The sequence below is a fragment of the Aphelocoma coerulescens genome, chromosome 2 (genome assembly GCF_041296385.1).
Source record: "Aphelocoma coerulescens isolate FSJ_1873_10779 chromosome 2, UR_Acoe_1.0, whole genome shotgun sequence".
NCBI lineage: Eukaryota > Metazoa > Chordata > Aves > Passeriformes > Corvidae > Aphelocoma > Aphelocoma coerulescens.
The window spans coordinates 110,057,384-110,079,448 of NC_091015.1; the positions used below are offsets into that span (position 1 = coordinate 110,057,384).

The 22,065-nt window shown below is 36.5% G+C and overlaps 1 protein-coding gene across 2 annotated transcripts in view; it reads right to left on the reverse strand.

Moving 5' to 3' along the window:
- Window positions 1–22,065, reverse strand: part of DOK6 (docking protein 6) — a 254,684-nt gene that overhangs the window by 29,337 nt on the left and 203,282 nt on the right. For both annotated transcript variants that reach the window (XM_069005925.1, XM_069005927.1), the window contains exon 7: window positions 10,628–10,745. In XM_069005925.1, coding sequence (XP_068862026.1) covers window positions 10,628–10,745 — 118 coding nt within the window. The remainder of the gene's footprint in view (window positions 1–10,627; window positions 10,746–22,065) is intronic.

Genomic DNA, 22,065 nt, shown 5'->3' on the forward strand with positions numbered 1-22,065 from the left:
TGCTATGAACTAATTCTGAATAATTCTGTACCAGAAAAAAGTCTCTGGAAAAATAACTCAGGGTTAATGTCTTCAGTGGCCACTTAAAGAAGCAACAAATTTCAAAGAGTAGGTACATAAACTGTAGCATCTCGGTAGAAGACCAGTGTTTGGTTGTCAGATGAGAGATGTCACAATAATTGCCGGATTTCAATGATTCCTTCCCAGGTAGGTGAAAACTGCAAGGGCTGTGCAAACAGTCACACGGTGAGTCATGCTGCCTCAAAGAGCAAGGTAATTTACTCCTCTGAGGTCAGCAAAAACAGGGTTCAAAGCTGATTCTATCTATCACTTCAGGATGAAAAATAGCTCTAAGCAGCAACTTACAGGGTTTGGCATTAGAGCTCCTACTGACTAGGGGCTGTTTTCAGGGAGATAAGGGCATCATGACTCCCCTACTGTTGAGGCTGAATATTGCTTTACTGACAGTCTAAAGGTATAGACCCATTCTTTAGTTGTTACCCTATACTGCAGCGCTATATGTTGGGACAATTTCATGCTGTGTGATGGTACTGAGAAAGCTTTATTAAACCATTTAACCATTTCCACAGCTGCAGTGATATTCTCAATTTTTTTTTTGTCTAACCTCACTGGTGACAAAAAATAAGAAAAAGAAATGTTTTTCATAAAGATAATTTTTAAGGCCACAGCAAATGTGTAGATATTTTATCACATAAAATGCAGTGAGATACATATCTATTAGGATAAATATTAACTTCTGTCAAAAAGGCTCTACATAATTATGTGGGCTACTGAAGAAATGCTCAGAAGTGGGGGTTCTGTTTATGCTACAGTGCTTGTGGACATGAGTTATAGAGAAAAGTTTTCATCTTATAAGGTCGGCAGAATTTGGTTGTTTTTTTCATGCACAAGGATGACTTGCAACAGCTGAGGACCAGTGCCTTAACAACAAATTAACTTCTCTTTCTTGTCTAGTTAGGAAGGTTGTCTTTTAGATCTCACATGGTTTTGAATATTTAAATAAACAAAATGAGTAAGCATCTTATATTCATAGCAATGATACTATTCAAATTTTCTGTACATTTTCCCATTTAATAGCAGGTATGCACTAGCATGTCACTTATGTCCCTGGCAACATTTCTATTTACTGCAAATAAGCAAAAAAAAAAAAAAAAATCACACTACAAAGATAGAAGCTTAAATTGTCCCCCTCTATGGTGTTTCATTGCATGACAAACACCACTGAAAAATACATGACTGATTCCTTCAGTTCTATAAAGATCTGAAGTACAACTAAGATAATATGTTAAGAAGCATCCTGAGCTGTTCTCTACATTTCTGCAGTTGTAAGACACCTTGGTGCTGGTCCAATCCATGAACATAAGATGGATAAGTTTTCTGCTTTGAAATGCTGGCCAGGAAATCAGGTACAAAATGATAAAGAAGCTCAAGAAAAATCCCTTTTCCTCATTCTTACACTAGATGAAGAGAAGGTCTATGGCCTAGAAGTTAAGAGACTTTTGCAGTCACAGGCATCAAGAAGAGATCTCACTGGTATCCTGGAGAGTCAAAATGACTAGTGCATGAAAGCCAGTATATATTAGGAGTGAAGAATCACACACTGGTACAGATAATGTCTGGCATTTGCTGCCCATGACCCTGTTCCTAGCCCTTCCCCCTATTTATTTGTTAAAACTGGGTTGTGTTAGTTGATACATGGTGACAGGAGAAAAACAAGACTCTCCAGAAACAGATTGACATTTAAACCAAAACACACATGCTTGATCAGAGCCAAGTGTTTCTATAAGAGGCATGAAAAGGATGAAAACCTGCTGAGCTACGTCTCAGAATTAAATACCTGCTCTGATGAATGGAGAATAATGAGACAGTTGACAAGACTGAATGAAACACATTTCCATTTCCTAACCCAGAACAGGTTATCTTTTCCATCACAAGATACCTGTGATATCAATTGGTGATAGGACTTTCACCTCACAAACAGAAGCCCTGTAAACCTGCTGATATGTACTGGAATGGTATAACAATAATAGATAAAAATAAATGTCCACAATCTGTCAACAACCAATCATTTAAATTGATGATGCATTTATAACAATTGCTATGAGAATAGGATTTTAAAATTAAAAGGTTCAGCACATGTAAACTGACTCTGAAACAAATTTCCAGCAACAGCAATATTTGTGAATATTCCCAAAACCTGGGATGTCCACATATTAAAAGAGGAGATAGAAAGCACATTTGGGTACCTGCATTCCTGGTTTGATGCCATCAGTCCATGATCAAGAAAGCAGGAAATCTGACAACCTCCCATGAGAAACCACAACATAGCATGCAGAAATCTAACGAGAAAACCAAAACTCATTCCTATTTTAGCAAAAAGGTAGGCAAGCATATGGAGACACAGGTGCTACTCTGGCATGTGTGTATCACTATTTAGGAAAAAAAGATTTTGTTATCTATTTTTACAGATGTGTGGAAAAGTGGCAAAATGAGGTAAAACTGAAAACTTGCTTCACGCAGTTTTCACTAACTACCATGGAGAAGATCCATACCCAGTAATGAAAACTTTACAGAATTTCAGTACAGGAAAGAGTAAGGCTGTTAGTGTTTAAATGCTTAATTAGAGAAATGCAAAAACAATGGGCAGTGTTGCAAGCCAGGAGAAGAATATTTTTCTTGGAAGCTGAAACCAAACAGCTGATAAAAATCTTATTTTAATTACATTTAATTCAGGAAAGATAAAAAGTTATAGCTATAACTAACTAGCCACGTGTCTTCTTCAGGTTGAAAACACAGCTTTGCACAATTCTCAGCTAAATATTCAAGTGATGAAGTACATGCTTTACCCTGAGTGCATGATAATAGTGACTATAAGCAAGTGGAACCAATTCAGCTCTTATCAAGCAGCTTTGGAACATCCTGCAGTGGATGGCCTCAGCAGAGTTTGCAGAGAAAAAAAGAAACTTAATACCTACAGTGGCAGTCCCCACCAAGGACTGCCTATCCCTGGAGACAGAGATGGGTTGGACAAGACTCTGCTTTCTATTCTGAGTGAGGATGAAAGTACAAGGATGATAAGTGACAGAAGAGGTGTCCTTAGTCTCTTAATCAACACACCCAGGGCAGAGCAGCCTCTCAGGCACAGGGCAACAAGTTGTGCCTCATCACCAGAGGCTGCTGGTTCCCTTCACTTCCTTGTGCTGGACTGAGGGATGGCACTACTGCACACAGGAGGAGATAGGACACTGCTGGGAACACAACCACCCGTGCCATGTTACATCAGGTGCACTACCACCAGGTCAGAGAAAACAACCATGGCACTGTCCCTCTGCATGTAAACTTGACCTACAAACAATAACATACATAACTGAGTCATTAAAGAGAGTAGAAGGAATCTTACATTTTATCCTCACTCTGTTTTGATATTTATCATGTAAATTCCAGAGCATGCAACTCTGGTTTCTACCAAGTCCTTTCTCTCTTATCTCTCTCCAAATCTGGTATTGTGTTTTTTTTCTTCCATGAAGCTTTATAACAGAGTATTTCATTTGTTCTTAAACCCAGTGAAATGAACCTTTCATTAAAATCATTCCCCAAAAGGAATCTTCAAAGAATTTTGAAGGATAAACAAGTATCCAGCAGCTAAACAGCCAACTTGCTTCTAGTATTCAAACACAAAACTGCAAGGAGCTGCAGACTTCAGCTTTTGAAAAGATGAACTTTTGCTTTGGTGAAATCTTGCTAACTCTGCATTGGGAGGATATTTCCTTTGTTATTCATAGTTCTTACTTCTGTGAAATTTATCTTAGTTTCTTACAACGTATCATTTTGATCAAATAAAAAGTTGGCAGGATATAAAAATTCACCAAGATGAAAAGGCTTTTTTTAACAAATAAGAGAATGAAAGACATTCCAAGATTTTTGAACTTTTTTTGTCTCTACTGAATAATACTATGATTTTTTAATCAGTTCTGCACAGCTGAAATGCACTATGGAGTTATAAGGAACATATTCTTTTGGCTTGATTAAACTGAACATACTGAGATGGGCATTCATTGTGCTTAAATTGGCCTTACCATGAAAATAAATAGGTCTGTACTAGCAACAGACCACATGACATGTGCCACAAACCTTGTCACCCCAATTTTGTTGTTTGTTAGTAAAATGAGATACATGTAAAAGAAAACCTTAAGGAAACTTAAGGTTAATGTATTTGAAATCTTATGATGCTCCTTCTACAAAAATATATATTTTAAACGGCATAATAACACAACATTAGTCAATTAGGTCAACGTTACGTCAATTTGAACCAGCCCTTAAGTATAAATTTATATGATCCTATTTTATGTCATAAAGTTTAGAGAGTGAAGGGAGGATCTTTTTTCCACTGAAAGTAGAACACAATCAATTGCACTTGACATCCTTGGGCTTGGATTCTTTCCTTGTTGCAGCTGGCAAAGCTGGTATTATTAACATTCCCCCATTCTTCCTGTTACACAGACTATTTTCAAGATTACATCTTTTCTGGTTTATAAAATATTTTATGAACATGTTCTACTGACGTGTTAATTTCAATAATTTTTTTTTTTTTCTTTATGTAAAAGTATTTCATGAAAGAAAAAGAAGTATAAACTGTTCCTGCAAAGAAACACTAAAGAAAACACATCTTTTTGCCAAGATATTTTTTTCACAAGTGTGCAGGCTTCCCCTCACCCCAAGTTGTCTTAAAGGGAGTTTAGTCATCCATGATTTTGAGTAATAATTTGAGTGATTTGTCAACATAAAAGTATTTCAATTTGTTTGAAATTACTAAAATGAACTGACAATTATTTTGATTCTAAGCATGATAACATACTTAACACAAAATCAGATGGTCATAGCTAAAGCAGTCCTGATTTATTGGTGAAACAATTTAATAGAAAAAAGCAGTTTTAACAAAATTGATCTTTGACAAGTATTTCAATTTTCCCTTCGTAAACCTTTCTTCTTCAGACAACCCAGTACCAGCTGAAAGCATCCACGGAGCTGGTTATGCCTATTCTCCCAGTACACACATTCTTTCATTGCACTGCAGCTCTCATGACACACTGCAGGTCCTTGAATTTTGCAATACAGCAGAGAGATCAAATGACTGTAACACAACTGTAGTGAGTCTTAGGCAAAGTCAGAGTAGAGATTCCTGGTGTCATTTACGTTAAGCTGGGGGCAAAGCTTGATTTGCTTCTCACGGTAATAGCAAGTGAGAAGCTATTGTCATCACATATTTATGAAGTCATTAAGCTAAGACATAAGAAGAGATTTATAGCTAAGAAGCTGTGTAGTTTGCACTGAAGAACTTACATTTGTTGGGTTTTGGAGGGGAGAGGAGGCAATCAGCCAATATTTAATTGCTCTCCTTACACTGTTTTGGCTTTCAGTTTTGAGAGTACAGTGACTTCAGTGCTTTCTGGTCTGGCACAGAACAACCCCATTGACAAGTGATCTCACTGAAGGACCATCTCCTGAGAGAAAGGGCACCAAAGTATTGGGCTTAAATGAAATCAGGAGGTCTGAATTTGACAACGAAATATGCTTTACTAATCGTTTCTGGCTTCCCATCTTCCCCTATTTTTCATGGCTCATAATTGCAACAACCTCTTAACTCAGCAATCATTTATCAGAATGAATGGGAATATGTCAAGATACTCTTTAGAGCTTGTCAGTAATGCTCTTGGTTAGAGGCAGCAATCACTCCTGAACAAAATGAAGTTCTTTACTGGTTTCTGAGTGAGACACATCCCACTTCCAATATGCCATTTTAAAACCAGTCTAGTGGTGCACTACTTAGCACAGAAATTCAAAGCTTGAAAGGAAAGGATCCAATCTACTGCATAAGACTTGAGAAGCCACATAATACAGTTATATTAAATAATGTAGCTCTTATGCAGTTTCTATTCAGTAAGTATCTTGTTTCAGGTGTCCTTTATTCATATCTCAAATTTTATAGGCTTCATTTACTAATGTGAAGGTCCTGATGAGATTCAGCAAAGGAAATGGGAATGTGGAAGGCTATAAAGCATTTCAGCTTTAGCCTCTGGTAGACACTTAGTGAAAAATAACTGAGCCATCAGGTTTATATAACAGATATATTCTAACATTTTATGTTATTCACATTGTTCAGGCACCAAGATTAGATGGGGAAATGGATTCTGTACTCTATTGCTGGGCATATGAACAAACAATGGAAATGCCAAAATGAAAAATGCTCTCCCATTCATTTTACATACTTTAATTTGCAGAAAACTGCAGAAGCCTACATCAGAATTTCCTGCAGGATTAGCTTAAGGAGGGTTGAACAGGATGATTCAAACTCCTCTAAATATTTAGCAACTTGAATATTCTCTGCTTATTTTTGGTGACATATCATAGTTTCTACTTTGAAAAGGCTGGAAAACTATGTAGGAGGATGAAATCTTTTGTATGTGACTTTTTCTTTTATGTACAACACCTTTTAGCTGACCAGATTAACGCTACATGTTATCCTGCTTAAAATATATTAAAAAAAGAAAAAAAAAGAAGGGTGATTTGTCACCTACCAAGGCCAAAAGACAACGTGCAATGCAGGCTTGCTTACCAAGGCCAAAGATGAACCACAGCCTTCCCTCCATTTTGGTTTGCAAAACCAGCCTGATGTTCCTTGTATCTTTATTGTGAAATACAAAAGGTAACTGTAGATCAACAGCAAAATTCCTATAGACTTCATCGGGGCCATTTTTTATTTCTGTCTAGTTATGGTTCTGGCATGTGCTTGCAAGTTGAAGCCCTATCTCCTCAAAGGCGATAGTTTTATTTCTCAAATTTCCTCACTAAATTTAGATATATGACTCTTAGTGGGCTTCATAGTATTTTTGAGTGTAATTTAATTACTTTGGCATGGGTTTAGGACAAATTGTGGTAACAATTTGCAATAGAGCAAATAAAATTCGTTATAAGCAAATTGTGATAAGCCATACCATGGAAAAAACCCTTGCAAAAAGAGAACCCTTCTAGTGTTCTCTTTTTGCAAGAAACATGTAAGATGTTACTGGTGTAACTGTAATTCTTATACAAATATATGCTCCTTCACAAAAGTACTCTCACGGAATGAATAGCATTGCCTTTGTGGGTAGGTGTTCATTATTTTGAGTATGGACAGCAAAACCAAAGTCCAAAGAACTAGGACAAACCAGATCAAACACTACAGGAGTGACTGAAAGCATTTCTTAATTTTGAATTTCTTGGAGAAAGGCCAGGCTGTAATTAGATTTTCTGAACATAATTTCCTCAGGGATTTCAATAACTGCAATACAAAAAAAGCTAATGAATGTTTCAATACCAAAATTTTATTTGGCCTTATTTATATAATAATATATGACCTGACTATGTTTAACATTTGTATCATCCAAACTCTGAAGGGCAAGAACTAGAGTTCTTCAGATAGCTGAAAATTCAGTCTGCAATTTTTTTTTTTTTCATGTTAAGCAAATTTAAAGCCCTAAATGCAAAATGAAAAAAAAAAAACAACACAAAACAACAAACCCCAAAAAGACTAATTCTCTTTAATATCTTTTGTTGTATAAAAACACATGTGATTTTTTTGTCAATTTGTAATATCTTGTGTAACGGTGCTAAATTTTATGGTAGGTATAAACAATAAACACTGAAATATAAGGAAACATACCGGGTAGTTTTTTATGTGCTTATATAGCTCTTATATTTTTTTCCTTCTTAACCATGATTTCAGTTAATAGGGTTACTCTTGGCTTCTCATTTTTATAATTTTGTGGATTTTGAGTTATTGGGAAGCATAACATATCAATGAATATTTATCTCCTGTTGGGCTCGAATTTTTTTTAAAGCCGTCTATTATTTAGGAAAATGCACAATTCATCCATGTCATACTCACGTATGCACAAAAATGGTGTAGACCTCTTTTTCTCATTTTCCTCTGTTAGTTAAATTACTTTTTGATAAAAAATATTTAAGGACGCTTAAATTTTTAAATATTTAATTTCTGAACTGTAATTAAAGGCCATAGTTGGATTATCAATAGAAACTAACCCATCTCATTTTAAGATATTTTGTGCAACCTGTGTTCCTTTAGCGCTATTATTCTGTGTATTAATCTCTACAGGTCTTTACATGTAAGTATTTTCATGGGCTAATGGAGCATGATAGACCCAACACCCATTCACTGAAGTGCCTTTTTTCATCTGAGATGTAGTTTTTAAAAAACCAAAAATCACAAAACCCCCTACCTTCTTACTCCATAGCATATTCATTATCAGATCAACACAAACTACTAATTAAGTTAAATTTGACTGCTAAATAACTCCCAAAGAGCCAATTTATCTAAGGTAGTATGAGCACATATTCATTTCTCCTTATACATCACCAGCTGTTATTAATTAAATTCTAGTCACTTCAGACTGCAAGTTTGAAATAATTGCCACTGTAGAAACACTAATACTTAGCAGTGAGCTTGGCTACAACTTTACTGATATTGATTGTCACCTGGATACAGGTAGACACCACTCCAGTTATTTCACTTTAGAGTTTATAAGATATTTAGAAGTCTGTGGGGAATTTTCAAATTTGTTTCTTGAATGTACAAAGCTTTGTCATAAATACCCATGAACTGCAGTTTGATGGATTGTCCTCTAAAGAAAACATCTCCTCTCTGAAGGTATAATACAACTTTTGAAGCTCAGAGGAGATTATGGCAGCAGAAAGTGACTCTTCCCTCTGCAGCAGCTCCTCTCAGCTGGCTGCTCTACTAAGGTGAGGGTTGAAGTGATGCTTGCAATCTGCTTCCTTGCTACCCACCTTCCACCCACATCCACGAAGCTTCTGTGGGCTGATGCTTTGACAACCCTGCACTGCAAAGACTATAGGTGTGACAAGGTATTAGGAGGAAAAGGTGTACTTTGCACTCGCCTCACTTTCTGTACAAATTCATTGCTTTTAATTAGTAATTGCAGCAGAAGGTTCAAAGAGATTTTCATTACAGATAATGAATGTTATTCTCACATGGAAAAATTTGCAACCAGAGTCTTCTGGATGCATTTCCTAGCCCACTAGTAAGATTGAATTAGTCTCTCCTGAAATCAACTACACTTTCTCAAGCTTCAGTCATCATAGTACATATAGGAGAAATGAAAATCTTAGGTTCTGAACTATTTATTAGTCCCCTGTTTCAGTGGAAATGTGAATAAAATCTGCATACTTCCAGAAAGTAAAATTCTTGCATTTTTAAGAATACACTTCCAATATGTTGAATCCTGCACAGCTAGGTGGTATAGATACTTTAAGTATTACTTGATATATAAAGTTTTGCTTTCCTTTATTTTGAAGGCCATTTATAAGGAAAAGATTGTAGAGCATGAATATAACACATTTACTATCTCGCCGATGAAGAAGAGACACATCAAGAACACAAGAAGAAGAAATCTAACATCTCTTCAAATAATTTTTTTTTTGTGTGTCCATGAAAAAATATCAGTGATATGATGAATATTTGTAAGGTGATGTACAGGTACAATTTTTTTTCACAAATAGCTTCTGGAAGATTATTTTCTTTTTTCCATTACCGGTATTTCAATGTAAGATTATAGCCATGATTAAAAATTAACTTTGCTGTATGGAGAATGATGGGAAACAAATGCCATACCCTTTAATGAGTCAGCCTCTGAATTTTTAATTTATGTTACAATTTACAAAGCAAAACATTTCACGTCCTTCATCTTCCATAAGCATTTCACTTATTTTCATGAAAACATGTACTGTTTCCTTGCATTGGGTACTCTTGATTCTGAGCAGTTTCTAACCTCCTATCTAAATGTAAATTGTTTATGCTAACAGATTATTAAGAGAGAAGTAAAACAAAATCCTTAAGGCTTTTAGAAATAATACAAAGTGGTATGTTTATGAAAGGCTATTTTTAAAAGGTCTACATTTTAAACGTAACAATAATTTCAGTTTCCTAAAAGATACAAATAAATTTCAGCTTAAGAGCAGTGAATCATAACTTGATGATGATCATCATGAAGTTATGCTAATTATAGCATTTAAAGGCTTAAGCAAATCTAAACATATGAAAGAAAACCATAGACAGAAGAAGATGATTTGCTGGGGCCCTGTAAGTTGAGTCAACAGTTCATATATATGATTTGCCAAGCAAATTTACCAAGAATAGCTCTTCTTCCTAGAATTACTTTGTTTTAATCTTGCAACTCATATAGTCACTTTATGTAGATTTAATTAGGCACCCTGAGGTTGCCCAAATACTTGCCCCATCTTATTGGCAGAAAATACTAAAACAACCTGACATTCATTAGCTACTGAGAAGCTACATTGAGCCAAATTGTCTATCCAGCTTTATGTGGTGATTCTGGAAATAATTTTCACCATTAGTTTACAAAATGACTAAAAGAAACCTGTTTTATGTAAATTTGGGAATCCTGCTGAGGTTCCTGACAATTGATAAAATGAAATGGAGAGAAAATAACCAGTGCAAATAAAAAGCAATTTGCATGAATTCTGGTGAAATGGAAAGAAGCTAATGGATATGGCATTATAAGCAACTTGCCTTGTAAACTGTAGATCTCTCCAACGCTGTTCTGCCGGGTGATGTGATGCCAATATGCACTACGAGGAAGTGAGATCGACTTGGATAAAGTCATTGGTTCAGACAGACTGGTCTGGAGCTAAAAGCCAAAGCAAACATAAATGGAAGGTCACACATAAGCATACTTGACAGATAATCTCAAAACTCTAAATTGAACCTATGTTGTCATGAAGATACCATTTTCTGAACTATCACAGGTTTTATACTATCATTTAAACTGTGTTACAAGCATCAGCACTGTGAATGCTCAGGAAAAAGCTGCAAAAGTGTATCTGGGTATATAGGTTCATTAGCAGAGGTTAATATTAGGACATCAGAATATGTCCCTATTTATCTACACATATTCTTGCTGCCAGGGTTTTGTTATTTTCTTCTTTATGATAATGATAGATTAGCATATGCCTGAATTCTTAAACCCCTCTGCAATCACATTTCCTTTTGGTCATTTAGCCTGTAAATTGGATTGAATACCCAGAAAGATGCTAAGAGAGAATCTGAGACAACCAGCAGAGAATTAGCAATGGAGAGTCATTAATCTCTTTATCCTCCTTTGAAGTGGAGGCATCTCATCACCAGCAGCAGGCTTCAACTTCAAGAGAAGATTTTCCTGGTCTGGGGGACTTCATGTGACTGAAATTGTGAATTGCATGGTGAGTGTCCCTGTGCACAAGAGCTACAGCACAGAAACCTGACAGGAGGAATGTGAACTTTATTAAAGAGATCTCAGCCTCCAACAAACTATTGATGTGAGGGAAAGACAAGACAACGCTACAGAGAAAAAAAAGAAAGATGAAGGATTGTGCATTCCGGCAACCTCTTTGGATATTCCTGTTATGTTTTCTGTGTCTAGAAGAAGAGAATGCACCTGCAAATTTTTTTGTATCTCTGGCTTTACAGAATATAAAATGTGATCAATAATTTTTGGGGTCTAACAAATCACCATAACATTGCGAGCATAATTTTTTCAGAGGTTGTCTGAAAGGATCAATACCGAAGGATCAATTATGCCTGAAGATTTAGAATGAAAAACCTCTTATTTAAGGGACGGCACCAGGATGGTACTCTGAGAGGGTGTGCCTAGAAACTGACTTTCAGAGAGCTCAGCTACAGAGCAGAAGGTATTCAAGGTCTGGATCATTTACTGCAGGTTTAGCCATTAATTCCTAAGGATTCCTCATTCAGAATCATAATGCCAAATTAAAAAAAGCCCTTTTTAACTGTAAAAGCTAATATTATTCTGTCATTTAAACCTCTTCCCCCACCAAAAAAAAAAAAAAAAAATTAGAGACAGTATCCACCCAAAGCTCAAAGATCTAAAATTATTTAAATTTTGGGTATTAACACAAACTGATGCATGGAATATATTTTGCTTCAGATCAATATGCTGTAATTACTTCTGCTGTTGTTTTCTTGAGAACTGTCATCAAAATAACTCCCTGTCTACAGCTAATGTCTTTTCTGCTCATTCACAGACAAGTATTACATTCCATTTGTCAGTGGTACAGCTTGTAGAAGCATTTAGTCCATTAAAAAAAAAGTTTGAAAGCACTATCAGAAGAATTACATTTTTAGGGGGACTTGGGGATTTAAAGTTTATTCATACACAGAATTTCCTTTATTGTAGAGATCAGGACAGTGACAAACCCTCTAAATTATTTTACCATTTTTGTATAGCAAGGTTAACAAGGGTAACTTTGTTGAGGAAGAAAATGACATAAAATCATCTAACTTCAGTATACTGACGATATAGTCATAATTTATTCACCCAAAAGGTAAATTAAAGGCAAAACATTTTCTTAGTATGCATTCTGAAAAAAATAATTCCAGTAAATAGAACCACTTTGAGTACAGTTTATTATCTCAATGCTAAATCCATGGGCTGAATGGAAGTGGTTAAACATATAATTATTCCTGACCTGAGGTGATTAGTTCCTGCCTGATCTGACCAATACTGATGCAGAGGAACTTTATCTGCGCACATTAGGGATTTAGGAGAACAAAAAAATATCTGTTCTCGTTATAAAATAACTTAAGAACTGCTCTAGTGCTGAAGACTGCACTACAAGCATTCACAATACTTTGTTTCCTCAGATTCCCTAATTAAAGAACAACTTCTGATATCACCTTTTGGGTAAGAATTATCACCATATGCTAAGTGCAATAGGACCAGATGAACCACATTTCTCTGGGGACTCCATAGAGAAAAAAAATGCATTTTCTAGTTTGTTATAATATCATCCTCAGAAAAAAATACTTTAAAATAAAATATCAATTTTGTTTTTAATTTGAGACTTTAAAATAGAAATGTAAACCTATGGATTTGAACACCTTATTACCTTGTATATCATATAAAGGATGATAACATTAATTTGTCCATGAAGTTATTCTTACTGAATAGTAGACTGCTATCAGCTATAATTTTTCTTTTAATCTTTTTTTATCCATATAAAAATCACATTGTTGATCAAGTGTAATTGACAATGACAGAATGCTTACTTCTACAAACTGCTGTTTGTAAAAATATTCCTGTGTTCAAAGAAAATTGAATAATATATTGACAGAAACCCATTTTCTCTAGAGAACATCTTATATCTTACATTGTAGGTGTTTCAGATAAAAAACTTGAAGCCAAGGTGAAGAAAACAGAAATAAAAAATATCGATATAATCAATTATTCCTATACTATTAGATAGCTCTTTGCTATATTAATAATTACAAGTTAAACTAGTATTTAAAGTAAAGAGATCTACTGTTTCAGAATCCCTTTTCCCCAACTTTAAATGAAATTCTGGCAGATTTGTAAATCAGGGAAGATTTACAGAACTGTTTAACTTTTAAAAAATTAGATGCTCAGGTTCAAGACCTCTGGTGTTCCAGACCAGTGAAAGAGATCACACTCGTAAGTTAGAGACTTTGTCCTAGATACCCTTCCTTTTTGTCTTTTTACTATGCCTCATTAAAAAACAACTGGCTTCTCCTCTGCTTTTTTGAAGTAGCTAATGCAAACAGAGAACTTTTCACTATAAGTAAATAACCTTTAAATTTTCTTCTTTTCTCAAAGCAGGTGGACCATCCTGCACAGACTTATTACTGTCCTTAATTTAACAGACATGCAACAGTAAAAAATATATTTAAAAATTATTTCACCTATCTCAGTATAAGGAAAGGAAGACAAACTGAGAGAACTGGGGTTCAGACTGGAGAAGTTCAGGGAGAAAGTTTCACGGAGACCTTATTGCAACCTTTTGGTACTTTACTGGGGCGTATAAGAAAGATGAAGCACACTTTTTAGTAGGGCCTGTTGTAACAGGACAAGGAGAAAGGCTTTTAAATGAAAAGAAGGTAAATTTAAATTGGACATGAGGAAATAATTTTTTATGATGGGGGTGGTAAAACACTGCCATTGGTTGTCCAGACAGGTGGTGGATGCCTCGTCGCTGAACACATTCAAGGTCAGGGACTGGGCTCTGAGCAACCTGGTCTAGATGAAGATGTCCCTTCTCATTGCAGGGGGGTTGGACTAGATGGCTATTAAAGGTCCCTTCCAACCCAAAGCATTCTCTGATTTCACTGAGGATTGTTTTGCTCTGTTGCATCTATGTACCAGTCTTAACAAAGGAAAGCAAAGCAGTATACCAAATTAAACATGCATCTAGAATGACTTGGCTACAGATATTTCTCAAGTCTGATGAGACTTCAGGAAATAAAAAACCATAATCTAGACTTTTTCTCCCAGTTTACAAGAGAGAAAGTGATAACAGAATTAGAACTCAGGTGAAAAGTAGAAACGCATACATCAAAACCACATTAACTCAGGGAATTTTATGGTGGGAATATAAAAACCCCGAACATCACTGAAACATTTTTGTTATCTGACATGAAACACCTAGTAGTTATACTTCATCAATTTCTTCCAGAATCTGTCTGATAAAATACCTTTCACACAGTGAACATTACATTTCTTTCCTGTATCCAAATCCAATATCCAAAGCCAAAATATCCAAAATACTGAGTCATATGAAGCCTTTGCTTTGCTAGCGACAACTTTATTATTCTTACAGGTCTATTTGATTAAAATAGAAATTAAAGAAAAAGTCTATTAATGTGACACTGTAAGAAGTTTCCCATATTTTTCATTATTGTTCTTCCATGAAAGGCTTAAGGACTAAATTTTCTTTTAATTCCCATGGGCCATCTCCATTCACTTCAATAGATTTGTTACTCTGATATCAACAATGAATACAATTCCAATAATGGAGCCTGTTAACTGTATTAGGGTTCTGAGCTTTGATCTTTTTAGTATATTATTTTCTCTCCTTTTTTTTTTTCATTAAAAAGTCAAAACACTGAAGGTGATAGAAAATACATTTGGCTTGAGGAGATGAACTGAACAATTTATAGTTCATTCCAGTTTTTTTTAGTCTACAATAAGGACAGTTTGGTTTTTACAGATATGCTCTGAAAATAGGTTAGTTTATTATGGATAAAACCCTCTGTCTCATTTCAAGTTCTCATTAGTGCCTTTAAACAAATAGCAAGACAACTAGGTCACAGAAGACTAGCGAGAGTTGTAGTCTAGAAATATGAATTGAATACTATGATACAGATTTCTTTTCTTTTTAACTCTAAAGAAGGTTATTTTGTGTGTTATGCCTTGAAGAGAAAGAAATTAAGAAAGAGAAAGAGATTAAGAAATATATTTCACCTCTCAAGAGTCAATTATCTGACATGGACTCATTTCACTGGTACCCACAGTAAAAAATTACTAAGCTTAAGAATCACACAGTCTAGTAGGTAGCATCAGCTCAGATATCCCCTGAGTTAGAGAACAACCAGGAGAAAAGGTTTGGGGTTTTTTAAAATGAGTTTTCTCATTTTCTCATCATGACCAAGAAAAAGGTATCTTTTTCTTTTTTGCAAAAGCAGCAGCTGTTGTCCCATGTTCAACTTGTATACTATGACACATAGATCTGTTTTACAAAAACCAGTTCTCATTCAGTACTGTAAAGCAGACTGTTCCTTCTTAAGCACAGGTTTGCCAATGTTTCTGTTGAAATCAATTCTCCTGCTCCAAACAATTTTCCAATTTGTCATTTTGAATTCTGTCTCTTCATTGATCCACTTCCATATTGTTATAAATGTAAGATCTGGAAGTATAATAACTAGACTGAGCCTTGATCCTTCTTTGAAAATATTTAATAAAACTGGATGCAGGATATAGTCCTATGAAATTCCAGTGAGAAAATTCTTTCCTTTGGTGATGTGTTACTAATATTCTTTGGTTATAATTTCTCTATAGCCTTTTGTTCATAATCACTTAGCTTGTTTAGAATATAGTTATTTGTTACTTGGACTGCGTTCATTACTTAAAGGTGTCTACTATTACTATAAACATTTATAAGTACCAGCATACTATTTATTTGCTAGGCACTGCTTTATAGCTATTTTTACGTTTTTATCCAGCTTGCTGTTCCTGACAGAATACATAACATTGGCAAAACCCCCACCAATATATGACCTCACAAGTCTTCTGAAAAAACTTATAGAAAAGCTATCTGTAAAAGTAATTTCAGTAGTTTCAGCCTTGATAATATATTTCTAGCATTAAGGTTTTCAGTAGCAATTCCAACGTTGCCATTACCTTTTGGAGAGTTACTTAATCAATTATGGACAAAAAAAAAAAAAAAAATAGTAACACTACTTTGTGGTGCCAGGGTGGATGATGATTATCCTTTAGTGGTGGAATAATATTGTGAAGCATTTTGAAGGGAGATTCAAAGGGACTGATTGTTTTTTAATATTTTCCTTGGTCACACTACAAAGAGAGAACTGGGATGCTTTGCTCCTTTTCTGGAGGAAGTGTGTTGGGTTTTTTCTTTTATTTTTTCTTCTTTCCTCTAAAAGAAGCTCATAATAGATCAATGTTGTCTGACAGAAGGGATTAATGTTGGGAGGAAAATTAGATAGATTTTACAGCACATTGGGATTATACTTGTTGAACATCAGTAAGGTGTGTGTCTTCACTCACAGCTATCACAAAATTGGGGGTTTGCTCCTTTTTGTGAAAGAAGTTTCCTGGAAACTACAATAATTAGTGTGAGGGTAGAAGCTCAGATTCTTACATCTTTCAAAGGTTTGAGCCATTTTATTATACATAAACAAATACTTTATCCATTTTTCATTTCATAAAACCATTCACTAATAACATGGGAGATAATGCCAGCACGGACAGAGCTGAGAATATTTCAAGCCTGACTATACAGCAGGTCTTAGTGGAAACAAACACAACTGTGCTAATTTCTCCTATCTCTATGACAGAGAATCCAGTATTGCACAGAAATTATTTGCAGATATTGATTGTCCTTTCTGTTGCCATGAAATAGGAGCCAGGTATGTATGCTTGCAGCCCAGAATGCTAACCGCACTTAAGCCAGCAGGTCGAGGGAAGTGATTCTCCCTCTCTATTCTGTTCTTGTGAGAGCCCATGTGGAGCACTGCATCCAGCTCTGAGGGCCAAAGCACAAGAAAGACAGGGACCTGTTAGAGCACATACAGAGGGGGCCATGAAGATGATCAGTGGGAAGGAGCACCTCTCCTGTGAAGACAGGCTGAGAGAGATGGGGCTGTTCAGCCTGGAAAAGGGAAGGCTTCATCCTATCAGTGTTTGTAAATACCTGACGGAGAGTGCAAAGAAGACAGAATCAGGCTCTTTAAAGTGGTGCCCATTGAAAGGACCAAAGGCAATGTGCACAAACTGAAACACAGGAGTTTCCCTCTGAACATCAGGAAATGGTTTTACTCTGAGGTTGAATAAGCACTGGCACAGATTGCCCAGGAAGGTTGTGATGTCTCTCACCTTGTAGATATTCAAAAGCCATGTGGACATGGTCCTGGACAACCAGCTTCGATGGCTCGGCTTGAGCAACGGGGTTGGACAAGAGGTCCCTTCCAACCTCAACCAGTTTTTGATTGTCATCTCCAAAATCATAGAGAAAGTTTTACTGAACAGGGAGAGTCCCAGATCTTTCTTCTGAACAGTGTAAGGATAAGTAAGTTGAGGTGAAAAAGAATGAACTGAAATGCATTAGTTAGAGAGATCAAAGAAAGAAACCATCAACAAAGAGTTGTGTTCTTCATTTGGAGCAAGTATTTTCTGAGGAATTCAGCCTGAGAGTTATGGGTGTTCCAGACAGGGCTCTTTCATGAAGTTTGTCAAGCCAAAGCTAAAATTAGTGAGGCTTGCTAGCAGCACTGACGTACAAAGTCTTGTCCTCCTTCCTCTGTCTGTTTTTCACTCTCCTTGCTCTGCTGAGTAGTCCTCTCTCCTACAAAGCTACTGAGTCTGACCTCAACCTGAAATGCTCTGGCAAAATCTTCAAAGTATGAGATTTTTTTCATGGAATTACTTGCCAAAAGATATGACATATCTTAAAGAGGTGTTTGGGACACTTGAAGTCCCAGTATTTTACTTGAGAGTAATTTAAGGACAGCCTTTCTGACTTCATAGAAGTTTGCTTTAGAACTGGTGTAGTAGAAGCCATGGTATGAAAAATGCCTCTCGGTGGAGAACAGACTTGAAAACCTCTCTCTAGCATGTGGCAAGAAAGGTGAAATATGGATGAACACAGAATGTCCCCAGTTGGGAGAACCCCACTTGAGTAAGTTTGGGGCTGAAAAATTGGATTTCAAAAAAATGCTACAATCTGTATTCACTGTTCACTGCACAGTTATTTGACTTTCATTATTTCTGATAAAGCAAATGACTTGGACCCCATGAGATTTCTAAGAAGTTTTTCTTCTATTGTCTAAAACAGATCAGTAGTTTCCAATTACACATATTTGTGGAAATCACATTTCTTTTAGCTTCTTCATTTCAGTATACAGAAATTGCTGACCAATGAACTTTAATAAAATGAGAGGAAAACAATTTTCTGAATACTTTCTGAAACAATAATCATCAGTAACTTTTAATGAATATTCCTCATTAAGCTTATCAGTGCGTGGTTCCAGTATTCCTTAATACACATAGTCTGGCTGATCTCTGCTTTCTGACATTTTCAGAATTTAGTTTTATATGTCATATAAAGACATTTCAATTAAAAACAAGAAATAGCAAACCTAGAATACATTAAAATTACTATTATGTAGTAAAGTCTTCTCAGATGACTCTTCAATATCTTCCAAAAGAACACATTTCCTTCCTTTTAACTAGTTACTTTTAGACATTTAAAATTCATCTTGAAACATACTGGGGCTAGTTATATAGATGTGATGCACATGAATGTATATGATTAAGTTTTTAGCTTTGAAACATACTGTATTTTTTTTTTTTTGGGGGGGGGTTTGGTAGGCATATGCCGGCACATATTAACACACAAATGAACACATTAATTTAATTTAAGGCAATTTATTACTAATTAATTAAATATGTACTTCAGTAGCTCCATTGCCTTTAATGAGTTTTTACAGATTTAAAATCAACTGAGAAAATGGTATATAAAAATAAACAGCTATTCTTTTCTACTGTGTGTGCTCACACACAGGGATCTCATCATGATCATGTATATAGATAGATACAGCCAGAGCATTCTTGACATTGTTCTTTTAAAATTGAAATAAGCAATCATTAAAAAGCAATGCCTACGCTTCTTAAAAAATATACATAATGCATATTTGGAAATATTTGGGGTTTTGTGGCCCAGAAACAACTTGTAGTGAGAGACATAATTCTCTGAATCGCAATTCAAATTTCTGCATATAAAAGAAGCTAGTGAAATTTTTGCTTCCTTACCGATGCCTATTTACTAATACAGCAGAAGTAGCTGCAAATCAGGAATTCAGTTTGGAAAGGTGGGAGACAGATAAGTATTCGTAGATTGCTTTATCTTTCCATATACTCGCATCAACCCAATAAATCCTACCATTAGCAATCTTTCTTCACCTAATTTCATTTTCAGACAAAAACCAGGTGGTTTTTTTTCTGCTGGCAAAAGTTGTTCGGCACAATAGAAATTGTACATACATGACTACATGCCATGTAACTCAAGCCTTTTTAAATCCATAGTTGCTAGTTAATGAAACAATCCTTTGCCTGTTTCAGCTTCACAAAACAAAGGAAATAGAATTATACGTGTTGCCATGGAAATCTGTAACTCTGTTGCTTTTTCTTCTTCATGTAATACAAAATGTATGTAAAGGTCATCACCAAACAATATGTGGGAACACATCACAGAAATGCCATCATTTTACAAAGGATTTTACAAAATCTCTCAGGTAGCAGCAATTGCAACTTTTACCACTATATTCTACAAGGAAATGATTAAGAATAATCAAGAGAAGAACCTTTGCTGATTTATCAATGGATTTTGCATCACAAAGACTGTAGAGATGTGCATTCAACAGCCAGTCATACAAATCCGTATGAATCTTGCCTGGCAGCTGTCTTTACAGAAATGGATTCTGACAGATTGAATATGCTATGAGACTAGCAGCTTTTACCCTGAGACAGTCATAAGAAACAGAGAGATGGATGCTTCTGCCATAGAATGTAAAATCTTCATTAATTCCATGCTGCTGAATGCTGTAAAACTGAAACATTTTTGAAAAACCTATTCCTGCAGAGATGGAACAGTATGCCATTACATTTAACATCTTCATCACCAATGTGGGCAGTGGGACAGAATCGACTCTTAGCAAATTTGGGGATGACATCAAACCAGGGGGGATAGTCAAACACCCAGACAGCAGGGCTTCTGTTCAGAGGGATTTCATCAAAGCAGAGGAAAAGGCTGACAGGACTGTCTTGAAGTTCAGCAATGACTGGTATCAATGCTGCAACTGGGCCAAGGCAACTCTGCACACATGTACAGTCTGGGGACTGACTTGCTTGCTAAAAACTTTGCCAAAAGGAACTAACTGTCCTGGTGATAACATGAATGACCAGTTGTCAGAGACTGAAATATTATAATTTATGACTTAAACATTTTCTTGAAGGACTTTTAAAACTGTAAAGAACAGTACCGCACCCTGGTTGGGGCCCTGAGTGAGGCCTTACACTGCTCGCTGATGAAGATAAAGTAACAGCTCAGGGCTGGGGACATTTCAGAAAGCACAGGCTTAACACCTCCGAGGTGGAGACCACAGCCCCAGGGCTATCAGCTGCCAGGCTCGCACAGATCCCCTGCACCAAAGGGTGGGGTGAGGAGAGGCTTTGGGTATCTTGGAAAGGCCTCTGGTCAGAGGTGCAGTGACTGCCCATCCTGCACTGTGCAGAGGAGCCCAGCTGAGGGGCCCTCACCCAGGGGGTGCAGAAGCTTATCCACAGCAGGAGGGGGTGACATGGCCCATCACAGGGGCCCCCCTCAAAGGGGTCCCCAGACCCTGCACCAGAGCACCTGAGATGATGCAACAAACCCTCAGTGTTGCAAGGGACAGTGTCAAACTGGCCCCTGCAAGGAGAGACGTGGGTGTTCCCACCTGGCCCAAAGCATATATTAATCCACAGGATTCTGTACTCTTTGGTGTGTGGTGTGGTGCCGTGTGGCGGCGTGGCCACGGCGGCGAGGGGGGACCCTCAGCACCAGAAGACCAGATGGAACAGAGCAATGAGACATCGTTGGGACCCTCAGATGGGTGATCTGCTTCCACCTAACCCCTGTCACCTCTCCCTGTTCCCCCACCCCCACGCACACTTCTTTTTTCCATTTCTTTCTCTCTTTGTTTTCTCTTCCCTTCTCTTTGCCTCTTTTACTATTAAATAAAATACATCCATTTTTTGGCATCAACATCTAACCTCGTTTGGTTTTTATCTAATTTCTGGGAATATTTTGAACCTTCTAAGTTCTTTCCGGTTTATGCACAGAGACATGGCTTGCTTTGCTTTTCTGGGTCTAAACCAGATCATAACACTAGTGTATGTGTGCAGTGATGGAGGCTAATGACACACTGGACCACATTAGCAAAACCATGGCCAGTAGAACCAGAGAAGTCATGTTTCCCCACTATTTGGCATTTGAGAAAACACATCTGGAAGTCTAGCTATGTTCACAAAGTAAATCGCCCAGGCACAGGGGGAATGTCAAAATGGAGAGCCTGGCAGAGAACCTCTAAAAAGCAGAATATGATCAGTGATGCTGGATTAAGTGTCTAATGTTTATTCACCATGAGAAAGCAAAGGCTAAAAGAAATCTAACCCCATTTTTTTCTCTCTCTTCTTAAAGATATGTTGCGAAGAAGACTGTTACCAGAAATACGCAGTGAAAGGAAAAGAGTCAACAGGTCACAGGCTGTGGCAAGGGAAATTTGAGATAGACTTCAGGAAAAAATCCTTCACAGTGTGAACAGCCAAGTGCTGGAATAAGCACCATAATCTGCATCACTGGGGGTACTCAAAACGTGAC